Genomic DNA, 23,892 nt, shown 5'->3' with positions numbered 1-23,892 from the left:
TACATTAACTGGTTCAATTCGTCTGAGAAATAAAAGCACCTACTTTTGTTTAATGGGTAAAACAATACTAAGGCAAACCAGGTTGAGAGGGGAACTAACCCATAACTAACCCGGCAACTTGGGACGCGTGCATTGATGCGCGCTCCCGACAGTAAGCATGTGACGCCTCCATCCGGGACACTGATGCGGACTCACTCTCCATCATGGCGGCGTCAGGTGAGGATTATGTGGGGAGGCGAGCTGGGCCGGTGTGGATAATACGGAGGGAATGGGCGGTCGGTGTCGAGACACGTTTCGACAGAGAGAGATAACATGAGTGTTAACTACTAAATATGGGAATGTCAGCGCGACTTGAAATGTTTTTATTATAGATTGATGGGAAAGCTTTCAGCGAGCGAGGAGTAGACGCAGCGCCGGGAAGTGCTGGAAGCGAGTGGTAGCTAGGGGGGAATCGACAGCGCTTTTTTTGTACTTTAGTGAGCCTTCTGCCTACATGCGCCATATCCCACAAGCTGTGCGCAATGTTGGGATGCTGTGAAAAACTATGATTGTTGTTTTGAAAAATGTTTGTCTGCGCTATTAATTGTCGTTGAACGTACTGTAGCCAGCTCAGGGTATTGCTGCGCCAATACTTCCAGGGCTTGCCACATTGTGTCCGCCTCCTGGCGCTGAATTAGCTAGCTAGCTAGCTAAGCAAACGCACTGTTCTGTAGCGCATGCGCGCTGATGGAGAAGGAGGGGCTCAGCTGGGGTGGGGGGGTTGCAAGTCCCCACGTGTACTACTGGTGGGGAGGGGGTGATAAGGGAGGTAAACTAGCTGGCTAACTAGCAGATTGAGATGGTGGTTGGTTTGTTAAGGGGCAATTTATTTTAGCTCGGTAGTAATTTAAGAGCCATTGTTTCGCGACGTAACCAGTCTTCGGTAATCGTGCATTGCCACTTAACTATGACTAATCTTTATCCAGTCGTAATCGAAACTGAAATCGTCCCAGGGCAAGTGATCTCACTAGGCCTACTAGGCTAGCTAAGTAGGGGAGGAGGAGGGGGGACACTATTTTGCAAGGCAGCGCCTAATGCTATCTCAGCTAGCGCCATAGTCCGTCAGTGTAGGCCCAAAATTGCAACAATGCTGTGCTTCACATCCAGTTAGATTTTTTTTTAAACACGTTGCTTGATCCTACACCAGTACTTAACGGAGATATGTATTTTATTTGTACACTGTCAATTGAACACTGTAAATGTGCTGATGATGATTTCACAAGTTGATCGCGTCGAAGCCCACAACTTCAGACAATCGTTACGTGCTGAAACGAGACAGTTTGTCAATGTTTGACCTGTAACGTTACATACGACCGATTTAACTTATAAGTCTAATTTTCTTTTAGACCCTAGTACTAAGTGACAAACACTCGGAACAAGCTGCCCATTTGTCGGTTTACTGAATAAATCTGAGAGAAATCTAAATTAACTAATATAACGTTAGCTCGCGCTCTGGAGCGGCTAACCGATTTTGATAGCGCTAGCTGCTTTAGTACTGTACGTTAGATATATGAGGGTGTAGCCCACATGTGGCCATGTCTTGTCTAGCTAGTGTTAGCCAGTTGATCAGTTCATTTTCCCGCTAATGTTAGCCACCACCAGACGCTTCGCTAGCGAACGTCAGATGGCTAGCTCACATTTCTCGTTCGACAACTACTGATTTCCGAAACTTGTCGCAAATATTTTGGTAATGTTTGTTAGCAAAATGCTACGAACTATCGTGGTGTGACGTTGAGGTTGGCTGTCTAACCAGTTCCATGCACCAGCTCTATTCGGTTGTCATTTTCATTAAAACCTGTTAATCGTCCTACAGATTACTAACGTTAGATTTAAGTGACTCATTCATTTTGCTAATTTAGCGATGTTGGCTTATATAGCTTTACGGGCTGTGGTCTGGACATGACTTATTTGCGCAACTCTATTTTGTTGCCGCATTTTTGTTGCTTCCCTAACTTGCAGAAATGAACGCTTTGTCACATTTGTTGTTAGTGATTCCATTAACACTAGGCTTTATTTTTTAATTAAACTCTCGCATTTAGCTCCCCAGTTCTTCATAAAACCTGCTTTTTACGTTACTGTATTTGTTACGGTCTCTGATCAGTGTTCACCGTAGCGCCTGGCCTGGGAATTCTCCGCGTTGTGTAAAAGAATGTCCTGACCGTATGGTTTCTCACAATGGGTCTGGGGCTTTCCTTTGTTAAACACCGTCAGTGCCAGATCAAAACAGCCTTCTTTCGAAACAACACGTGGCTGTGATGTCAGAGGTTTTGAGCATACTTGTAAATGCACCTTGTTTTTGTTATCGATCTGCAGAGTCTGAAAACTGCGTTCGAAATTCGATGTTCGATATTTTTACACCGAATCCTGAAACTTTCAGCTGTACAGGACACCCTTGTGCAAAGCTCACCTACAGGTTCTAATAAACTGCCAGATTGCGTTATTATGCGTCCAATAACACTATGCTTCTCGTTAAAAGTTTGAGCGACTACTGTGGATACATTACTTTTGGCACTTGCTGGAAAGTGAACCAGTTAGCCTGTGTGTCTAGAGAAGGAAATGTGTTTAATGTTGTGTGGCTTACTTGTCTGTGGTAGATTTACATTTACTTGGGCAATTACAGGATAAACTTGATTTGCATTTTGCTACAGAGCAGGAAATACAGTTTTGAATTTAACCAAACATTCTCAAACTCGTTTCAAGATTCTAGTAATGTTTCCTTGAAGACCTCTAACCGCCCTGCAACAGACTGGGAACCCTTGCCAGAGGTCCCGCGTCTGTACTCTTATAAAAACGGGTGGTGTGGGGTTGTTTGCCTATCGCCATGAATTAGTGCAAACTGTTCGGAGGAGGCATGAGCAGCTGTGCTGGCGTGTGCTGGTCTGTGCAGGCGTGTGCTGGTCTGTGCCGGCGTGTGCTCGTCTGCGCTGGCGTGTGCTGGTCTGCGCTGGCGTGTGCTGGTCTGCGCTGGCGTGTGCTGGTCTGCGCTGGCGTGTGCTGGTCTGCGCCGGCGTGTGCTGGTCTGCGCAGGCGTGTGCTGGTCTGTGCAGGCGTGTGCTCGTCTGCGCAGGCGTGTGCTGGTCTGCGCAGGCGTGTGCTTGTCTGCAGGCGTGTGCTCGTCTGCGCAGGCGTGTGCTGGTCTGCGCAGGCGTGTGCTCGTCTGCGCAGACGTGTGCTGGTCTGCGCCGGCGTGTGCTGGTCTGTGCCGGCGTGTGCTGGTCTGCGCAGGCGTGTGCTTATCTGCGCAGGCGTGTGCTGTCTGCGCAGGCGTGTGCTGGTCTGTGCAGGCGTGTGTTTATCTGCGCAGGCGTGTGTTTAACACCTGCTTTCCAGATCCCCCCGGAAGCGTTGGCAGGGACAGGCTGCAGACTCCTCTCTTGGGATCAATGGGTGCTCTGAATGGCGTTTCAGGTGCCACTTGAGAAATTTGGGGTTGGGGGGGGTCTATGTTCATATAAATAGCACTTTATTTCAGTTCAGCACATGCAAGAATTTCGGCCCAAGCCCGTCAATTCACTGTTTCAAAAGCACTCTTTAATTTGGAAGTTGTCAGTTGGAGTAATTGCAACAGCACTCCACAGTGCCCAGTGCCTAGGGAACATATCAGCCGTTCCATTGCTCCAAATATTACTCTTGTTAATTGGTCATTGCAATCATTGCTGCGTCTACCAAAACAAAATAGAGACAATGGTACTATGCTGAGAGAAGAAAACGGGTCACTGGAAATAAAGGTTCAGCCAAGGAAAACTCGAACGTCTAGATTCACTCCCAAAGGACTGAGAGCTTTGAAGTCATGTACCCGGAAAGGGTCTTGTCTGAGAAGTTTTAACACAAAATTACCTAAAAAGTACCTCTGGTCTCCTAGGGTCTATGGATGCTTTTGAGACCATGTACTATAGATTGATTCAGGCGTGGGAACGTTCTGTACAATGTCTTGCAGTCTTGAGAAATGGCCACTGCACTTAGGGTTGTGTGTAAATGGTGGCTCTGCTGACAGATGAGTTTTGGGTGGGGGGGGGGGGTCTGTACAGAGCTGTCGATGTGAATTTGTAATTCACTTGTTAGACCTGCTTGTAAATCAGGTAGGTCTACATGTGATAGCTGACGTGGATTGATTCTGCTCAAATCCAATTAATATCGCAGAAGCCCAATGTGAGGGGACATTTAATCTGTGTGAGATTTAATTCCTGTTGCTTTATTCTCTGTGGTTACTGTTAACGTTTCACTATTAGTTTGCACTCTGAGTTCAGATTCTGCTGGGGTGGGGGTTAGTGGTCTTGTGTGTAGTCCTGACCTGGGACTGTCTCCTCTCTCAAAAATAAAAACGTAGGGGGGAAAAAAGACCAAACTGACTGGTAGACCCCATCTTTTCGGTCTTTAGACTTTGCTTATGATTTTAGATGCAAATCATGCGTTCCGCATCTCACGCGGTGCGCTCTCATTGGCCGTCTCTCAGAGCCGCTCTGACCGACGACCGTTTGCTTTGACCGCCCCGCAGCTAAGAAGAAGAATAAGAAGGGGAAGACCCTGACCCTCACCGACTTCCTGGCAGAGGACAGCGGGGGCAACGCCCCTCCAAGCTACCCCTCCGCCAAGCCTACCAGCTGGGCCGATGAGACAGACGACCTGGAAGGAGATGGTGAGCGACAGGAAGTGCCTTCTAAAAAATGTTTATTTTACGATTCAGAAATAAATTATTTTAGTGGTGTGACAGGAGGGGTCGGGTGTGGTTGGGCGGGGGTGTTTCAGAAACGTATCCTTAAGTTACAGTTACAGGTCGGCATGCTTTGAAAAAGTGTATGAGTGTGGATCCCTTTTAAGGCCGGCAGTGGAGTGTAATGGTTAGGGAATAGGGCTTTTAACTCTGAGCTTATGGGTTTGATTCCCAGGTGACACTTCTGTTATGCCCTCAAGCAAGATGGTTAACCCAAGTTACTTCAGTGTGAATGGGTTGTATGTAAAAGACTAAACCGTGTAATTCTAGAATGTACTGTAATGTAGCATAATGCCTTTGACGTCTTTGAAATATCTTTGAAGGTAGGGATGGGCGATATCGCGGCGATAATTATTGAATGCAGTAAAGGTCATAGCCACCGAATGGTGCATTACCTCTTCCTTTCATCTTTTTCTTTTTAATTACACCTGATGGGGTTTGTAAACTACCAAACTAAAGAGGTTGTGTGAAATGCTTCAGGGGGGGGGAAAAAAAGTAACCACTGTTATCTATTGGATGTTGATAAGACGGCCGATCAGCACCAAGGTCCTACAGCTTCCATGTGATCATGTGATGTGTTTCTGTCAATCACATGGAGCTGTGAGGCCTTGCTGCCGATTGGCTGTCTCATGGTCACCAAATAGATAACAGCAGTGATGTATTTTTTTTTTTCCGGAAGCATTTCGCACGGCCTCTGAAGTGTGGCTGTTTACTAATGAATCAGGTATAATTAAACAGAAACAGATGAAAATAATGGCAGTACTGTGGCTACAACCTATATTGCACTCAATCATTATTGTTGCCGTATATCGCCCATCCCTACTTGAAGGGACGTGTGGCTTGAGACTCATTTATTTGATGCCTGACACCCCCCTTCCCCCCCAGTCTCCACTTCCTGGCACACAGAGGACGATATGTATCGGGCCCCGCCCATCGACCGCTCAATCCTGCCGACCGCGCCGCGAGCCGCCAGGGAGCCCAACGTGGACCGGTCTCGCCTGCCCCGCAGCCCCCCCTACACCGCCTTCCTGGGGAACCTCCCCTATGATGTCACAGAGGACTCCATCAAGGACTTCTTCCGTGGACTGAGTGTGAGTGTCACCCCGTTACCCTGAGCGACCGCGCAGCGGCAGGCCAGGCGTCGAGTTTCCCGATGTGCCACGCACCCCGTCTGTGCGAACGCCGAGTCTTCTGGGGTCGCTCGGGTCGGACCGGGTCAGCGTGCTTTCTTTCACACTGTCTATTGGGACGTACCAGAGCCGGGCTGCCTGTAGAGTTGCATCATGCTTTGTTGGCTGGGGGACAGTTTATGCAAAACGAAATGGCCGGCAGCGGCCTTTCTAAATTGGCGATTGGTAATTAACTTGACCTCCCCTCCCATCATGAGTCTTTTAAAATGTATTTTTAATGAACTTTTTTCATACGTGAATGCTGATCAGTGAATGACTAGGTCATTGGCTCCTGCGCAGTAATTAAGTATTTCCCCTGAATTTGCTGCAGCACTGCTGTGCCAGTCTAGGAGCGCACGGGTGCGCCGATGCCAAATGAACCCGCCTAAAATAAAACGGCTCCCTGCCCTTACGGTTTCACTACAAGGAAGTAGGTGCCAGCGTCACGTCCATTTAAACATCTGAAGTGTTTGAATCGGACAAGTGCATTTGTGTCCCTCTTAACCGCAGTGCTGTTCCACGCGCAGCGGCCTAGCTCTGCAGCCACAGAGGGGTTCGCTCTGAGCCGCCAGAGACACCGCCTGCTCTGGGGGGTTCTGTAGGTTTTGTTATTTCCCCTTGGGGGCAGGGGTGTGGGGTTCTCTAACTATTTTCTCACCTCTAGCTTATATTTAGCAGTGTTGAGTTGTACAGCTGTGTGTGTATGTGTGTGTGTGAGTGAGAGAGAGACAGTGAGTGATTGAGCGAGCGAGTGTGTTTGCATATATGCTCACGTGTATGTGTGTGCTTGCGTGAGAGAGAGAGTGAGTGATTGAGTGAGCGAGTGTGTTTGCATATATGCTCACGTGTATGTGTGTGCGTGCGTGAGAGAGAGAGACAGTGAGTGATTGAGTGAGCAAGTGTGTTTGCATATATGCTCGTGTGTGTGTGCGCGAGAGAGAGCATCTGTGTGTGAGTATGGCTGTATGTACGCACGTCTGTGTACGTGCGTGTCTGATATTACAGGGTCACATTGATACAGTGCTTCATTTTGGCCTGAACACGCCCACTGGTTTCTTGTCAGAGTGACTCATGTTTCCTCTCTGGCACACTCTGGGTTGAGTTTGGGTGAGCGGGTTGCTTGGCGGGTATGAGCATTTTTTTTTTCTTCATACTGAGTGGCACAACCCATGCTTTTCCCCACAGTGAGGCCTGACTCGGTGGAGTTAATGTGCTGTAGGCGGAGCCTGGGCTAGCGTCCACTGGGGGACGGCGAGTCCTTTCACCTGCCAACTGCCTCACCGGCGAGTGCATTCCTCACCTGCGATACTGCCCCTCACCCGCGATACTGCCCCTCACCCGCGATACTGCCCCTCACCCGCGATACTGCCCCTCACCCGCGAGCGCACCCTCTTCACCCTCAGTATTTCTGTTGTTTGATGAAGGTTTTTGTGCCGAGCGGGGACATTCGAGATGAAGAGATGTCAGGTGTGGATGTGTGAAAGTGTCTCTAGTGTGTGAACCTAATCCCCCCTCTTACCCCCCTCCCCCCCTCAGATCAGCGCTGTGCGTCTGCCGCGGGAGCCCAGTAACCCCGAGCGACTGAAGGGCTTCGGATACGCCGAGTTCGACGATGTGGACTCCCTGCTGCGGGCCCTCAGCCTCAACGAGGAGGTGAGACCATAAAAACACCAGGCCCGGGCCAGAGACTAAAGACCAGGGCCAGAGACTAAAGACCAGGGCCAGAGACTGAAGACCAGGGCCAGAGACTAAAGACCAGGGTCAGACTGGGCCTCCACTTGCAGTCCCTCTCGCATGTGCTCTGTAAGAATACAGGAAGCCGCTCCCCCAGTGTTCACCAGTACATGGAAAACATAGGCAAAACTCTGCTAACAGAGGCAAAGCCACGTTCTCTGACAAGGTCTCCTTTCACAGAATTTCAGTTCTCTTCTGAAGGTTCAGTATTCAATGAAGGCAGCTGTGGCTTGATTTAACTAGTGTACCTTTTGAATGCTTCATTGCAAAGGGTTTCAGTAATTTAAAATGGTGGAAACCTAAGCCATCTCTACCATAGGCTTTTTCTGGACACTCGTTAAACAGATTGTCCTTATTTGGTCAGGACAGTGGTTCTCCTCCCAGTTCCTGCAGTACCCGACTGACGCTGGTTTTTCCTCTAAACTTAATTGTGATTCTTGAAGTATCAGGAGCCCTCAATCATTTTAAACTGGAGGCTTTTAATCTCAGAAGAGCAACGATTTGCAGTTTTGGTGAGCCATGATGTCAGAAACGGATGTTCATGTTACGAAGAATTAATATTCCATGCTAATTTAAGGACTTTCGATCAATCGAAATGGTTCTCAGATAGCTAATGTTTCCCTTTTCTGTAGTGTGCCGTGGCAAATGATTAATTTTAGAAGACTCTTGTTCTATCGATTAACTGCTGAAGTCACTGAAATCCTAAATGCTGAATCTTTGGAAACCTGCTCGTGGAAACTAAACCATTTGTGAAAGATGAGGAGTTGTAATGAGCCGGGATTGTATTGTGTTGCAGAGCAAACAGCAAATTTGTTGAACATGTGCTTTCAGTAACTGGATGTTATATGAATGCCCAGCTGAGCACAGAACGTTCTACTGTTGTTGCCATGTAGTGGCAATGTTATAGCATGACAGAACATTCCAGTGACATCGTGAGAATATTTTGCGTTCGCTGGGTATGTGGGCAGTTCCCCTGTGAGCAGTAGCAAACCCTCCATATTGGCATTTTGCCGGCGCATTTGTGTTTTTTTCGGGTCACGTCCCCTACGGAGCACGCTAGAAAATAAATTGCAAAGTGGTAGTTTGACATTTTTCTGTGTGGTCTTTCCGTGGAGTGGTAGAGAGCTGCGGTGTGTTGGGACCTGGGCGAATTCTGCAGGTCTGCCAATGTCCTGCTTGGTGATACAATACAAGCAGGCTTTGGAAACAGATCAATCTTGGTCAAATTATGATTTTAACTCTTTAGATACTAGTAAAAGTACTGAAGATTACTGACAATTAAAAGAGAAGGCTCTATTTTCACAAGTACTATTCTGTTGTGTAATTGGATCAGTTGGGCGCTCGGTTGAGGACGGAGTGTTTTCCGATTTCGCCGACCCCCGCAGACTGAAAACATTTCAGTTGCATTTCTCAACCAAATCTGTTTGGAAGTTTGGAAGACTCAAATTCATAGATCAGCAGTGCAGAATTATTTGAACATGAGATCAGGCGCCGTTAATGTAATGGAAATGACACGCCTTAGGGAAGCGTAGACAGGCGGGACCAGCAACCAGAAGGTTGTGTGCTCAAGCCCGTTCTGTTGACGGCCTGTACAAGGCTTTCTGTTTCACTAGCATGCTGGGAGCTTTCTGCATGGAGCCTGTGACTGAGGGTGCAGTGCCTGCTGGGGCTGCGTCCAAACACAGGTGCTCTATTTGGAATCGCAGTCGTGCTTTGGAGAATTTGAGAAGGGTAGCATTTTCTGCTAGCTGCTGTCAACCGTAGACCGTTTATTGTTGTGCTGTGACTTCTATTCAGTCAGTGTAAAAAATTACGTGCATTTTCTGCAAGATACCGCTTACATTCTACTATTTATTAGGTTATAAATTTGAATTGGGAGCTGAAGACTGCTGTAAAAAAGGCTGCGGTAATGCAAGTAGTGATTTGACTCGGCTAATTTGAAATTCATAGTTCTGAGCAGCTCTCATTCCCGATGATTTCGTATCTTTGAGGTTATATGTTTTTTTTCCCCCCGACTGTTAGCAATGGACTAGAATGTGAAGTAGTTCAGGCTGGTAGATATTTAACGGTGCTGCCTGCTCCAGCAGTACCTCCTGGTCTGGAGTGACTAATGCCTGCTCTAGCATTAGTCAGAGACTGTGTCATATAATCCATTATAAATAATAGCTGATTAAAATGTTCTGTTTAAATGATGTTCTGGACTGACTCATCACCGGCCCATATTATTTGCCTGAGTACGTATAGCTCTGCTGTATCCATAACTGTGACCACTAGATGGCACAGTCGTGCCACTTCAGGAAGGCATTTTGTGAAAGTGTGACGTCTCAGTTTTGTGCAGTGGCGTTCCCTCCGTCCTGCTCACTGGCTGTTCTGTCTCCCTGCAGAACCTGGGAAACCGACGGATCCGTGTGGACATTGCAGACCAGTCTAACGAGAAAGGTACGCTAACGCCAGGGTTTACCCACTATAGGCCAGGCTAATGGAAAAAGGTATGCGAACGCCAGGGTTTACCCACTATAGGCCAGGCTAATGAGAAAGGTATGCTAATGCCAGGGTTTACCCCACTATAGGCCAGTCTAATGAGAATGGTACACTGAGATCACTTGCAGCATTGTCATATTAACCCTGGCTGAAGACAGACTGGTCTATATGTGCATTGACCCCAACCCTTGCTTGCTTGGCTTTTGATTTCAGTTGCTGGATCCATCACAGTGAGTCTTGTATTGTATTATTAAGCCAACTGCAGCTTAGAAAGACCCCACAGGTTTAACCGCGCAGACACACATGTGTATACGAACTGATTGACAGACAGGCAGACAGACACACACAGTACATGTGCGTCTCTCACACTCATCCCCTCCCACAGAGAGAGACGACCGGTCCATGTCCGGGCGGGACCGCAACCGCGGCGACGGCGGCCCCGACAAGACAGACTCGGACTGGCGGGCGCGGCCGACCGGGGAGAGCGACGACGGCCCGCGGAAGGACGACGCCTTCGGGGAGCGTGAGTGACGTGCGCCCGCTCGGCGACGCCGTTGCTAAGGCGGTCTGAGAGCGCGCACAGCCGCTGACGCGCCGTTCTTCTCGCTGCAGGGTCACGGGATCGCTACGAGCCAGACCGCTTCCGCGACGGCCCCCGCCGGGACACCGACCGCTATGACGGCGGCGGCGGCGGCGGCGGCGGCAGGGACCGCTACCGCGAGCGGTACGACGACCGGGACCGCAGAGACTACGACCGAGGAGGTGAGTGAGCACCAGGCCACCAGAACCTTCACCGCATGGACAGTGACATGTAACCAATGATTCTGTATGTAGCCCACACTGTTACACAGCAGCTGATATTGTGGAGAAACTTAAGTACAGTGCAGTGTTTACTACGAAAACACAACGTTTGTGATTATGTAAGTAGTAATGCTTACCCACTTAAAATTTCAATACACCATTTGCTAATCTACAGGAATTGAGTTTTGTGTTGATTGTAAGTAATGGTGTGTTGGCGTACTGCTCCTGCACACTAACACACTACGAGATGTCCTGTGAAAGCCTGTACTGTGCAAGATGTGCTTCCTCCTGCACTGCTGCCATTGTGAAGTAAATGGGAGTTTTGAGAAACCCCTCCCCCCTCCCCTTCCCAGGCTTTGATTCCCGCGGCGGCGGGCGGCGCCCGTTCGGCAGCGGGTTCCGGCGCGACTACGATGACCGGCGCGACGAGTATCGGGGCAGCGGGGACCGATTCGGCGATCGCTACGGCGAACGCGAGGACCGGTACGAGAAGCGGGAGGAGAGGCGCGAGGAAAGAGGTGCGTTCTCCCCGGGGAGTGGACTTCACTCACGACAGCGTGGCGGTGTGGAAATGTCATCCATTTTAGCTCAAACTACGGCAGGGTTCCCTGGCCTGGTCGCAGAGCTGTAATATCTGCTAATCTCCTTAAACTCCATAACCAGAGAAACCAGGTGGCATGACCTCAGTCTGAAAAGATGGATCGTTCACTCTCTGGGGTTTTTCATATTTCAGTTTAGGTCAATATTTTGACTGTCCCGGGCAGCTTTTGTGCCTGACAAAGGGGGTATTTTAGTTACCTGCAGGAGCTTTTGATGCCCTTTATAATGGCTAGTATAGAGGAATTAGGGGTTTTGTGGTCTAAAGCAAGAGAGTACGCTTGAAGTAAAAGCAGCTTGTATGTAATTATTTCCACAGGCTGCACGTATGGACCACGCTACCAATTCTGTAGATTTTATTCACAATTTTAAACAGAATTACCATGTTTGTATTGTGCTGGGATTTCTTCCTTCGTTGCAGTGGCCTTAGGTTGCATGTTTCAGGGGGAAGTGGTTATAACTGGAAAAAGAGAGTTGTGTGGTGATACACATGTATGACTTCTGGAGGCATAACCTCACTCTACAAGCTGCTGTGGAGTTAGTTGAAGTGTTTTCTTGCTTTAAACAGTGAACCCCTGAATTCCCCTGTACCAGGCATCATAAAGCCGTAAAGCCAGCTGGTCTTCAGAAACTTTTCTGTAACTTCTGTAGGTGACTAAGAGATCCTCCATCGCACGCAACCTGTGTGGCCAATGGAAACACACTAAAACTGAAACAACATCAGAATACCCCAGAAAACGAACCATCCCGCAAATAGAGCGTTTTGAGTAACAAAACCAGCTGGCTCTGCGGATGGCCTGGACCAGGGCTGAGCACCCCTGAATTAGGCAACATTTTATGTACCACTTCTGTTTCTTCCTGAATTTGGGCCAGCTACACCGTAACCGTTGTCTCAAACGGCTAAAAGCTCAGAACCACCGTGCTTGGTTGGCACGAGGGCCGCGATTGGTAGTACTGTAGTTGAGCTGGGCTGGGATTGGTTAATGCTGAAGCTTGTCATGGTTGGGGTTAGTGCTTGTCGGTGTGTGATCTCATACTCAAACCCTCCCCCCTCTGTTCCCAGGCCCTCTTCAGAGGCCCAAACTGAACCTGAAGCCCCGGAGTGTGCCCAAGGAGGACGAGCAGGGAGGCCCGCCCTCCTCCCAGACCGGTCGGGCCGCTTCCATCTTTGGCGGGGCCAAGCCTGTGGACACGGCCGCCAAGGAGCGCGAGGTGGAGGAGCGCCTGAAGAAGGAGCAGGAGAAGCTCCAGAGGCAGCTGGATGACGACAAGGGCCGGGGGCCAGAGCGCAAGCCCAGGGAGAGGTGAGGGCACTGGGAAGGGCACTAGTGTACAGGCCCAGGGAGAGGTGAGGGCACTGGGAAGGGCACTAGTGTACAGGCCCAGGGAGAGGTGAGGGCACTGGGAAGGGCACTAGTGTACAGGCCCAGGGAGAGGTGAGGGCACTGGGGAAGGGCACTAGTGTACAGGCCCAGGGAGTGGTGAGGGCACTGGGGAAGGGCACTAGTGTACAGGCCCAGGGAGAGGTGATGGCACTGGGGAAGGGCACTAGTGTACAGGCCCAGGGAGAGGTGAGGGCACTGGGGAAGGGCACTAGTGTACAGGCCCCGGGAGAGGTGAGGGCACTGGGGAAGGGCACTAGTGTACAGGCCCAGGGAGAGGGGAGGGCACTGGGGAAGGGCACTAGAATTTTCTGGGGCGAAATAGCTCAGGAGGTTAGAGCGGTTGTCTGGCAGTCGGAGGGTTGCCAGTTCGATCCCCTGCCCTGGGCGTGTCGAAGTGTCCCTGAGCAGGACACCTAGCCCCTAATTGCTCTGGTGAACGCGAGGCATCAGTTGTAAGCGCTTTGGATAAAAGTGCTATATAAATGCAGTCCGTTTAGAATGAGAGAGAGGTGTTGAATGAGGGACAGCTGAGAGCGCTGTTTTCCTGCATTACCGCACTGCATTGGTGTTCAAGGTCTCAGGATATAGCAGCCTGCCTCAAGGATGTTTAATAGTCATGTTTTTGAGGAAACGGTCACATGGTATTGCCACTCCTCTGCTTCTTGCTTTCTTTTTAAAAAATTACAGCATGGTTGACAAAGCTACTAACAGTCACAATCTTGTATGCACAGTATCACTGGTTCTACCCAAAAAAAATATTTTTTTAGAAATGTTTGTAAAAGATCCGTTGGAAAGATTTGTAGAGGACTGAAGATTCCAGAGCTTAAATGATGATCTGATTTGCCATTGTGTGTTCTTCTTTCTCCACCTCTCTCTATCGCTCTTCTCGATCTCCTCCTCCTCCTCTTTTCCTCCTTCCCTCTGCACCTCCTTCAGGCACCCCAGCTGGCGTAATGAAGACCAGCCTGCGGAGCGCTCTCGGACAGGAAGCGAGTCATCGCAACCGGGAAGCACTTCCGGCAGGGGTGAGCACCCACCATTCATCCAGTTGATCATACCAAATAACACCCTGGTCTCATACAGCAGTGATGGCTGCCATGCCAAATAACACCCTGGTCTCCTACAGGGGCATTGGCTACCATGCCAAATAACGCCCTGGTCTCATACAGTGGTGGTTTGATCTTTATTCATTTACTCATTTATTCATTTACTTGATGTAGCATTTTCATTATGAGCATACGGTGGAGATATTACTGAGGTATGATACCTGCAGACATTGTACTTTGTCTGTGTCAAAAACCTGAGGGAACTGTCCTTTGTGAGTACACCCTGTTGGCTTATTTACTGAGGGTTCCAGGTTGAAACTAAACCAGCATGCAGAACATTTACTTCAAAACAGCTGCAGCTGTAGTGTAGAGCCCTGGTCCCCAACCCTGTTCCTGGAGACCCACAGAGTCTGCTGTTTATCAGTATTTACTGAGCCAGTTAAAGTATTTGAGTTCACAGTAAATTCATCATGTCTGGTTTTTTTCGGTCCAAATTGGTAGCCGATTAAGGCGAAAACCAGAACCCCCCCCCCCCCCAGAGACTCTCCAGGCCCAGGATTTGGGATCAGCGTTCCCTCTGAATGGGCTCTGGAGAGTGTAACAACCCCCCCCCCCGCCCCCCCAGGGTCTCGGCGCAGAGAGAGTGAGCGCTCCGTGGAGAACGAGGTGTTCAGCGGTCGCGAGGACGACCCACCGTCTCCCGGGACACGGGCCCCGCCCCCCAGGCAGGAGGCCCTGCCCCTGAAGGTGGTGCCGGCGCCACCCCCCAAGGAGAACGCCTGGGCCAAGCGCAGCGCCATCAGCGGGAGCTCCACCGACGGGGAGAGCCGATCCCCCGTCTCCCCCAGCGGCGCCAACCCCCCGAAGCTCAGCAGGTCCGAGGCCCCCCCGCTCCGCACAGAACCGCGCACCTCAGCCACTGCAGACGAAACTGCGCACCTCAGCCTCTACAGACGAAACTGCGCACCTCAGCCTCTACAGACGAAACCACGCACCACAGCCACTACAGACGAAACCACACACCTCAACCACTACAGACGAAACCACACACCCCCTCAGCCACTACAGATAAAACCACGCACCTCAGCCTCTACAGACGAAACCACGCACCTCAGCCACTACAGACGAAACCACACACCTCAACCACTACAGACGAAACCACACACCCCCTGAGCCACTACAGACAAAACCACGCACCTCAGCCACTACAGACAAAACCACGCACCTCAGCCACTACAGACAAAACCACGCACCTCAGCCACTACAGACAAAACCACGCACCTCAGCCACTACAGACGAAAACGCGCACCTCAGCCACTACAGACGAAACCGCGCACCGCAGCCACTACAGACGAAACCACGCACCGCAGCCACTACAGACGAAACCACACACCTCAGCCACTACAGACGAAACCACGCACCCCCTCAGCCACTCTACAAAGCCACTCATTTTTAAAGCCACCCTGTTCAGAACCGCACACCCGCTCAGGCACTGTATACAATGCTAGAGCTGCACGATAGATTGAATTGTGGTTTTTTAAGTGTATTAAGAATAACAGCCACCATGGGTGTGTTAGGTGATCATTCAACTTTTTTTTTTCTCTCTAATCTACCTGATGCGCTAGAAAATATACAAACGTCGGACGTGAACTGCCATACCATTCAAACCAAAGCCAGATGCATTTAGCCTGTCAGTGGCAGATTTTGCTTGTCGTGTTTGTCTGCTGCTTGACTGTTCTGCGTTTGGTGTGTGACGTGTGTGTCTCTCCACAGCTCAAGCTCAGTGGAGGAAAAGGGCTCTCAGAAGGGCATAGGTAAGGACGGACAAACGGCCCACCAGCCGCCCGCCAGCCAGTACTAACAGGAAACAGGAAGTGGGGGGCAGTGTGAGGATTCAGCAGCTCTGTAATGGGTGGAGCCACCCTTACGCTGTCAGTTGGGGACAGGAGAGCAAGGTTTCATGAAAAATGGGTGGAGCTAATCACACTTTTTTGTGATTGGTTACAAATTAATGACTGACAGTGATGCTGTGCTCCTCTCAGTATGGAACTTCCCTCCTGTTACTCTTGAAGAGCCCTGTGGGTGTGTCCTCGTTCCCTGGGGCTGTAGAAGTAGGCAGTAGGTTCATTTGGGTCACGCCGACCTCAAACTCTCGAAAACCGCTCCCTCATGCTTTGGACCTCCTTCAGCGGAGCCCAAAAATATGGCCTCCGCTGTAAAGAAGCTGTTTAAGTGGGTGCCTCCCCCCTCTGTGATGAGCTGGATTCTGGCTGCTTCAGCGCTCTGTGTGGAGCCTGAATGGGCTTGTTCCTCACAGGTCTTAAGGGGAGAGCGGGGGGCTTGCCTGGGGGGAATAAGGCTGGATACAGCCTGTAGCCTGCTGGTCCTCGTATCCCATAGGCTGCAGGGTTATGTGTTTTAGGGGGAGGAGAAGGGGGCGGGCCCGCCGGTCTTTGTGCTCCGCCTCTCCCTTTGTTTGCAGACCGGCATTGCTCCATTCCGCTTCCCCACGCCCCAGCTGGGGCCGCCACCCACGTCTTTACATCACACTCTGCTCTGTCACGTGACCCGCACATACTCTCACTGGTCCAATCGTTGCCAGGTGTCGGGAAATGACACGTGACATGCCCCCGCCACACAGGAAATGACAATCACGTCAGTTGAAATTCACGCTCAGAAGAAGGGTTTGGCTTCCTTAATGACTTCCATATCCCCGAGCCCAGCTTGGAGCTTTCCAGCTCAATAAGCCCCCAGCTTTTGTTGTGCAGCTTTCTATTACAGAAGTGAAAGAAGGGCCCATTGTTGGCTCTGCGTTATAAAAAAGCGACAGTGAAACGCAGGGTACAGTAACTGTCGGGCCAGAGTGTTCTTGGCTGTAATGGCAGCTGGCTCAGATCCTCAGGGGCGTGTCTGAGGCACTCTGTGGCGTTACTGATTGGCCCGTTTATAAAATGAGTGATTGGTGTGAGGGAATAAGGTCATCGTTGTCACAGCACATGGAAATGCACGTGCGACACACCCAGTTCTCCACAACACCCATTTTGACCTGCATCTGGGCCCCTTGATAATGGGCGGAGTCCCCCCAAACACTAGAGTTTCTTTTATTTAAAGCGGTGCAATGGGAAAGTTTATTCACAATAATAATAATAATATTTATTTGCATAGCACATTTTCTTTATATCCACATTTTTACTTTAATTAGTGCTTTACATTAAATGGCCATTTGTTCTCCTTTCCAGTGAAGCCATTATTTTAGTAAAAATCATCTAAAACAAATTTCAGTTTCACTTGGGATCGGCAGCTCAGAAGCTGTTTTTGAGGTCAGGGGCGGCTCTGGTTACACGCTGTCGCCCGTGTCACATGACGGCCGGGTTTGTCTCGGCCTCGTGTGGGGTCAGAGGTCAGAGCCTCCTCAATGTCGGGTCTCCTTGCAGATGAGAACAAGGCGGACGGCGTGCGCCGGGACCGGGGCCCCCCGCGGGGCAGGGGCGGGGCGGCGGGTCCCGGCACGGGCAGGGGGCGAGGAGACGCGGCCAGCAGAGACCGGCGAAAGGAGGCAGACAGGTCAGCCATCGGCGCGCCCCCCTGGCGCCCCCAGCAGAGCAGCGCAGGGTCTCTCAGCTCCGCCCCTAATCCCGGGCCACGCGAGAGAGGGCTGCGGAGGGGGTGGGGGGAACCAAGGCCCCGCCCCACTCCCGCCCACCTTCCTGGTCCATTTGCATATTGAGCATCTGAGTCAGAAGTAGCGAGCCGTAGGGACGTCATGTAAAACCGCTGGTATGCAAAAGCAGTCCTGGGGTCCCTCTGTATGCTGGTTATGCCACAGCCAACTTGTTAAAAGCTGAAGTTTATTCTTCCTTTTTCCCCCCCACTGAAACGCATTAACATATTTCTGGTTTGGTTCTGTACTCGGGATGGGTATGAGTAATGGATTGGTCGGGTATGCGCCTACTCGAACTTTTTCTCATAAAGGAGAATCATTGTACAGCTGTGTGTTGGAACTTGACACCGTTTATTAATTTATCATGCAGTATATAAAAAAGGAACTTGTTAAAAATAGAGGACATTTCTTCACCTGATATGAGCTGAATAAAGCAAATGTACATTTTGAAATGCATGGTTTGGTTGCGGTTATGGTTTTTGTTGATAAGCCGTTCTATAACTGGGGTATTGTGTGCGGAGGAAAATTTGCTACCAATTGTAATGAAAACATGCGTTTCAAAATGGAAAGTGGAGATGTTACTTAAATATTCCAGCAATTATCCAATACCCTGTACCACTTACCAAAACCACGTCTTTCTAGTGCCTCAGTCGTGTTACATAATATTAAAATAGATTTTATGCAATCACCAATATCGTTTGTGTCTCACGCTAACCAGCTGAACGGTGAATCTGATTGGGTAAACTATATATGCTTGGTCACATAAGCCAGTAAATAGGAAGGTCTCTGACATGTGGCCTTAAGAGGGTAAATCATGCCTCAGCAGACATGACATGAATAAAGTTAAGAGAAATTGACAGTTTCTTACATTTAAGGGGTTGCAGTTTTGGTTGTAACTATAAAGCCAGCATACATACAAGGGCCCCAGGGCCTAGCCTGCACACCATTGTTTTACATACACAAATCACAACAGAACTTTGCTTTTCTGTTTATTGGCAGGAGGGCTACATTTGGAGCTGGAAGTCTGGCAGTCAGTCAGGGAGTTTGAAGTTATTTGTTTTTGGAAGGATTGTTTTTTACACTCAGAGAGGCGGAGTTTAGGGATCCTGCAGCAGCACTTCATTTGCATAACTCCCCCCACTGTGTCTGGTCTGAGGAATATCTATGAGATTTCCGGGTGGGCAAACCAGAAGGGGTTGTAACTTTCTTCTGGTAGCTTCATTCTTTATGAAAAATGGCTGCGTTCCGAACACAAAACAGATGAAAAATGAAAAGGGTTGCAGTGTTCCTCGCTGTTCAGTCTCCCAGAGGAAAGGAACCCTATTTGTCCTTTCATTTGTGCAGTCCAGTGCCAAATAAAGTTGTGGATAAGAACTATTAGGAGAGATGGGGAGTGATTTGTAGGGGGGAAAAGGCAGCCCTGTTGTTCAGTAGTAGCCCTGCAACAAGCACCTTCAGTAGTCTTAAGCGATGTATATATAAAATCTTATTATATAAAAAACAGGCAAATAATTGTTTTGGAAATAAAATTTTTTTATTCATAAGGAAACTTAAAAGCAGTTTAATCTAAGGATTCAACTGCTTTTAAGTTGATACTCACTGAAGCATTAAAGATAAAAACTTTCATTTTAGCCTAAGAAGTATAAATGATTGACTGTATTTTATCTTCTGTTTTCTGAGGTTATAACACTCCTGTTTAAACTCTGTTTTTCCATTTTAGTTGGTGTGCTTGATTGAAGACTCAGCGTGTCACAAGTTAGCTAGCTTTAAATTAGCCAGGCTGAAATGAATACAAAATACAAAGCCATCATTCATCTATACATACAAATAAGTATATTACTAGATATCATAGAAGTGATGCTAATGTTACATTTGACTGCAAATAATTACATATTATGAAACAAAAGCTTATAACTGTAACAGGATTCACTTGCTAGCGAACATGCTAATGATTATGCTACTGCTGTGATAGCTAGCTAAAAAACTATTGATAATATTCAAATAAAACACATTTTCTAAATTTCAGGTTTGTTTGACATACGATTGAAATGTTTGAGTGCTTGTGTAACATTTCTCACCTGAAAATAAGACTAAAACCAGTGAGCTGGGCCGGAGCATCCATAGCTTTCTTGCTTCTAACCATAGACAAGAAAAATATGGACAAAGTCACTGTGACATCACCCGTTGACTCTCTATGGGCTTAGTCAAAAAGCATTTCTAAGCCCGGGTAGTGTTGTTTGTGAGAGCCGCCATGTTGTACAAATTGCAGCCAGAGGCCGGTTGTCCACTAAGCGCGTGTGATACGGTAAGCCGGTAGTGACACAAACTGTCCCTGATTTGTCCACAAGATATTACCGTCTTGTCCAATAGCACAATAACTTAACAAATCGGCATATGAGGAGACATTAGATGAAGAAAAAACATCTATTGTGACTTTTTTATTGTGGAAAAAAATAATTGAATTATTGACGTATTTTTTTTTAACCATATTCTTACCATTGACTTGCATTAAAACAGATGGCTGAAACGCCTATACTGGAGCCAACCGCTTTGGCGCTAGTGTTCTAACGTCTCTCAGCCTGACAAGGAAGCGAGCTTCAAAAATGCAGCCCGGTTTTGGTCGCTTGCTTCCAATGGCTGACAGAAGAGCTTCAGCTACTGAGCCTGCTGCTACCCCATAGCTTGTGGATGCCTTCAATACAAGGCTGAGGGACCTAATTACAGACCTAAGCACAGAGTGTAGCACAGTGGGTAAAGAACTGAGCTTGTAACCAAAAGGTCGCAGGTTCGATTCCTGGGTAGGACACTACCGTTGTACCCTTGAGCAAGGTACTTAACTGAAATTGCTTCAGTATATATCCAGCTGTATAAATGGATACAGTGTAAAAATGCTATGTAAAAAGTTGTGTAAGTCGCTCTGGATAAGAGCATCTGCTAAATGTAATGTAATGACTACGGATCTGTGGTTGTGGGTGTTCAAGCCTGCTGTACTCCTACCTGCTTTTGTGTGTGCTTTGATAAGGAATGGCTGTAACGTTACTTGTGCACGCATCAAGTATCTTTCGGCCATTTAGCTAGCTTCGTAAAATGTTTGTTAACCATCCATTTTCTGTGGATTTTTGCATCTCCGAACGGAAACCTTAATGTTTTGTTGCATAAACAGAATTCGAAGCACTGTCAGATGTCAAATATTGTGTCATTAGCTAGTTAGTCACGCTCGCTGCCAAGGCTATACATACGTGCTAGCCTTTTCTCTGCCTGCCTACCTTTATAAATGAAAATAAATTGCTAAAAAAAAAATAACGTGTGGCACTTGTTGAGCTTCGACCGCCTCACGTCACCTTGAAACTTCTCAACATTGCGGGCAGTGTTTGACATTTTGACTCTTGAGAGTGATGTGAATTTAAAAAATAAAAAAAAACCCTGATCCCTGGTTTTTAGTGTGCTGAGATACACGCATCCGTAGCAGCGGAAAGAAAGTTATCGCCCCTTCCGGTCTAGATCGCCATTTTGTGAAAGAGGCTGATTGTGACGGTAGCAGCTTCGAGTCTCCAGCCGTCCCATATTAGTCAAGACATCCTGCATTTCAGCCAAAAGGCCCTTCTTTTGTGCTTTAAAGACTTCTGAGAGTCAGACTTGTGTTGTTCAAGAGGGGTGCAGATGTTGTTAATTTGCTAAATAAACAGTTGTAAATGGTATCATGTGAGAAACACATGACAACGGCCTTATTGTTCGTGGCTGGGTTCTGTCCCGTATTTGGGTAAGGGAATGTTGGCAGTCCATTCGCAGGCTTTTTACCTGGCAGTGAGCTCGAGCTTGACTTGTGAAGCCCTCTAAGAGTTTGATGCATTCGACCATGCAGATGCGAGAGGCTGTCTGTGACATCTTTGTTTTGATTTCAGCTTTATTTATTTGCTGTATTTGCTCTGACATAGTTGACGGTAGTCATACATTTCGTTGTGTATGAAACTGTCGCAATTGTTGTTTGAGCTTTGTTAAGAAGGGGAGAATGCTCGAGTTCAGAGGTACCTCTAAACCGGACAACGTGTTGCTAAGTAACCTCTATCCCCCTGTCTGAAAGTGCGTGTAAGCGGTAATGGAGATGTTACGGAGGTCTCATTTCGTCCTTGTGTGTTGCTTGTAGAAAGGACGGAAGAAGAGAACGAGACTCCAGACCAGCAACAGAGCCAAAGAAATATGAAGAGTCTCCCAGCCCTGTGAGTCCTGAGAATGCTCCATACCACTCTCCTAAGCTTCATAATACTCTTAACCGCACTATGCTGCTCTATAATGTTCTTAACCACACCGTGCCGCTCTTGACTGTTCATCAATACTCCATATCACTCCTCAACACTCCATAACATTCTTTTCAAGTTCTCGATATTCCGTGCCGCTCCTCCACACTACATACCGCTCTATAACGCACCTAACTTATCCTCAGTACACCTTACCACTTTGTAACACTCCCTACAACTCTCTAACACTCATAACTGCTCATCAACACTCAATACCACTCTGTAACACTCTTAACCGCTTATCAACACTCAATACCACTCTGTAACACTCTTAACCGCTTATCAACACTCAATACCACTCTGTAACACTCATAAATGCTTATCAACACTCAATACCACTCTGTAACACTCATAACTGCTCATCAACACTCAATACCACTCTGTAACACTCATAAATGCTCAGCAACACTCAATACCACTCTGTAACACTCTTAACCGCTTATCAACACTCAATACCACTCTGTAACACTCATAAATGCTCAGCAACACTCAATACCACTCTGTAACACTCATAACTGCTCGTCAACACTCAATACCACTCCATAACATCTCATGCATATTATGCAGCACCAGTCTTTTAAATGTTTTTTCTTTACTAGAAGGTCACGCTGCCACAGTGAGTCAGACTGGTAGCAGTACATGGGAAAACCCTTTTTCTGGGGGTGGGGGGCGGTGGCCAGGGGTCATGTGTCAGCAGCTGCCTTTTAAACGACATGGCTCATAATTGTCTTCACAATGCTGACCGAAGGCAGTCTGATGGTAACGATGCAGCAAATGCACCTGTTGTGCCGCAGCGTCCTAACGTGTCTCCACCTCCCCCCCCCCCCGCACCCACAGACATTCAGCTCCGCCAGTAAATACGCAGCCTTGCTAATGGACGGCGACCAAGGAGACGAAGCGGAGGAGAACGTCGAGTAAAAAGCCGAAAAGCAAGAAAGCGAACGAATGAAAAGGAAGCTCATCAGAATTAAATCAGCTCTCCACAGCGGAGCAGAAGCAGAACCCCGCTCCCCATCCCCAACCGCAAACCCTACCCCACCCCCACCCACCCCCACCCCCCCTCCCCCTGCCCCTGCTACCCCACCCGTCCCACCCCCCAGCAAGCAGTCCTCAGTCCCTCTTCAGGACTCTGTATCTAAACATAGTAAAATACAGGACTTGTTTTAAAATAAAAAAAGGAAAGTGCAAAAATGGTAAAAGTTGGAATAAATAATTATAATAAATAAAAAAAGTTGGGGAAATGGATGAAGTTATTGTTACAGCCCTGGTTGCCGTCGGCGGAACCGTCACTCTCTACCTCCCGGTCTGGTCCGATGCTGGTTTTTGGGGGGCTCCTGCTGCCAGAGGTAAAGCGTTAATCCCAGCCGGCCAGCTGGACCTGCTTGTTGTTCAGTAGCTGTTGCTTCTTTAGCAAATCATTCTTTAGTGCAAAAAGACCATACACACCGTTGACATGGATGTAGAAATGAACCATACTGACCCGCCACAGCCAGATCCACAGACATACAAACCAACCACTGACAGATCCACAGACATTCTGACCCACCACAGCCAGATCCACAGACATACAATCCTCTGACAGATACGCAGACATATAAACCAACCACTGACAGATCCACGGACATACAAACCCACCACAGGCAGATCCACAGACATTCAAACCCACCACAGGCAGATCGACAGACACACTGACCCATGACAGCCTGATCCACAGACATTCTTACTCACCACAAGCAAACTTTAATCTTATAAAATTGTTCAGAGAAAATCATATAATATGGTGTGGCAGTGTTGGGAAAGTTTTTTTTTGTTGGAATTCCTGTTGTTTTTTCCCTCCATGTATCCTGAGTGTTTTTTGGCCTTGCTGACTAATGGGACAACGTGAATGTTGTTTGTTTTTTTGCCCTCACTAGGCTTGCCACGTGCGCCAAGCGGAAGCCTCCATTTTTACTGCATGGGCCTGTTTAATTTTC

General features: G+C 48.4%; 1 protein-coding gene across 6 annotated transcripts; it reads left to right on the top strand.

Annotated features, from left to right (window-relative positions):
* Positions 1 to 81: 81 nt before the first annotated feature.
* On the top strand, positions 82 to 23,164 carry eif4ba (eukaryotic translation initiation factor 4Ba). 6 transcript variants are annotated; one of them, XM_064299099.1, is made up of 15 exons: positions 82 to 216; positions 4,535 to 4,675; positions 5,636 to 5,841; positions 7,456 to 7,572; positions 10,038 to 10,092; positions 10,520 to 10,657; positions 10,747 to 10,896; positions 11,289 to 11,453; positions 12,596 to 12,836; positions 13,854 to 13,942; positions 14,589 to 14,838; positions 15,737 to 15,777; positions 17,398 to 17,527; positions 21,769 to 21,841; positions 22,757 to 23,164. In XM_064299099.1, exons 1-15 carry the CDS (start codon positions 204 to 206, stop codon positions 22,835 to 22,837), a joined length of 1,890 nt encoding a protein of 629 aa, XP_064155169.1. In that variant the 5' UTR covers positions 82 to 203; the 3' UTR covers positions 22,838 to 23,164. The 6 variants fall into 6 exon arrangements, with proteins under 6 accessions (XP_064155169.1, XP_064155167.1, XP_064155166.1 ...); XM_064299097.1 differs by lacking the exon at positions 82 to 216 and adding an exon at positions 712 to 808 and having other exon boundaries at positions 13,863 to 13,942; XM_064299096.1 differs by lacking the exon at positions 82 to 216 and adding an exon at positions 712 to 808.
* Positions 23,165 to 23,892: the final 728 nt, after the last annotated feature.

This window comes from Anguilla rostrata, chromosome 11 (assembly GCF_018555375.3).
Source record: "Anguilla rostrata isolate EN2019 chromosome 11, ASM1855537v3, whole genome shotgun sequence".
Taxonomy (NCBI): domain Eukaryota; kingdom Metazoa; phylum Chordata; class Actinopteri; order Anguilliformes; family Anguillidae; genus Anguilla; species Anguilla rostrata.
Note: the sequence above shows the minus strand (reverse complement) of the source record. Positions and strands in the feature narration are given on the sequence as shown.

Bases quoted from the DNA above. Each gene is read 5' to 3' on its own strand.
- eif4ba (XM_064299096.1), top strand. From the start codon at position 727: ATGGAGAAGGAGGGGCTCAGCTGGGGTGGGGGGGTTGCAAGTCCCCAC. The intron at 10,093-10,519 runs GTACGCTAACGC...CCCCTCCCACAG, and splicing joins AGACCAGTCTAACGAGAAAG to AGAGAGACGACCGGTCCATG. The intron at 11,454-12,595 runs GTGCGTTCTCCC...CTCTGTTCCCAG, and splicing joins GGAGAGGCGCGAGGAAAGAG to GCCCTCTTCAGAGGCCCAAA.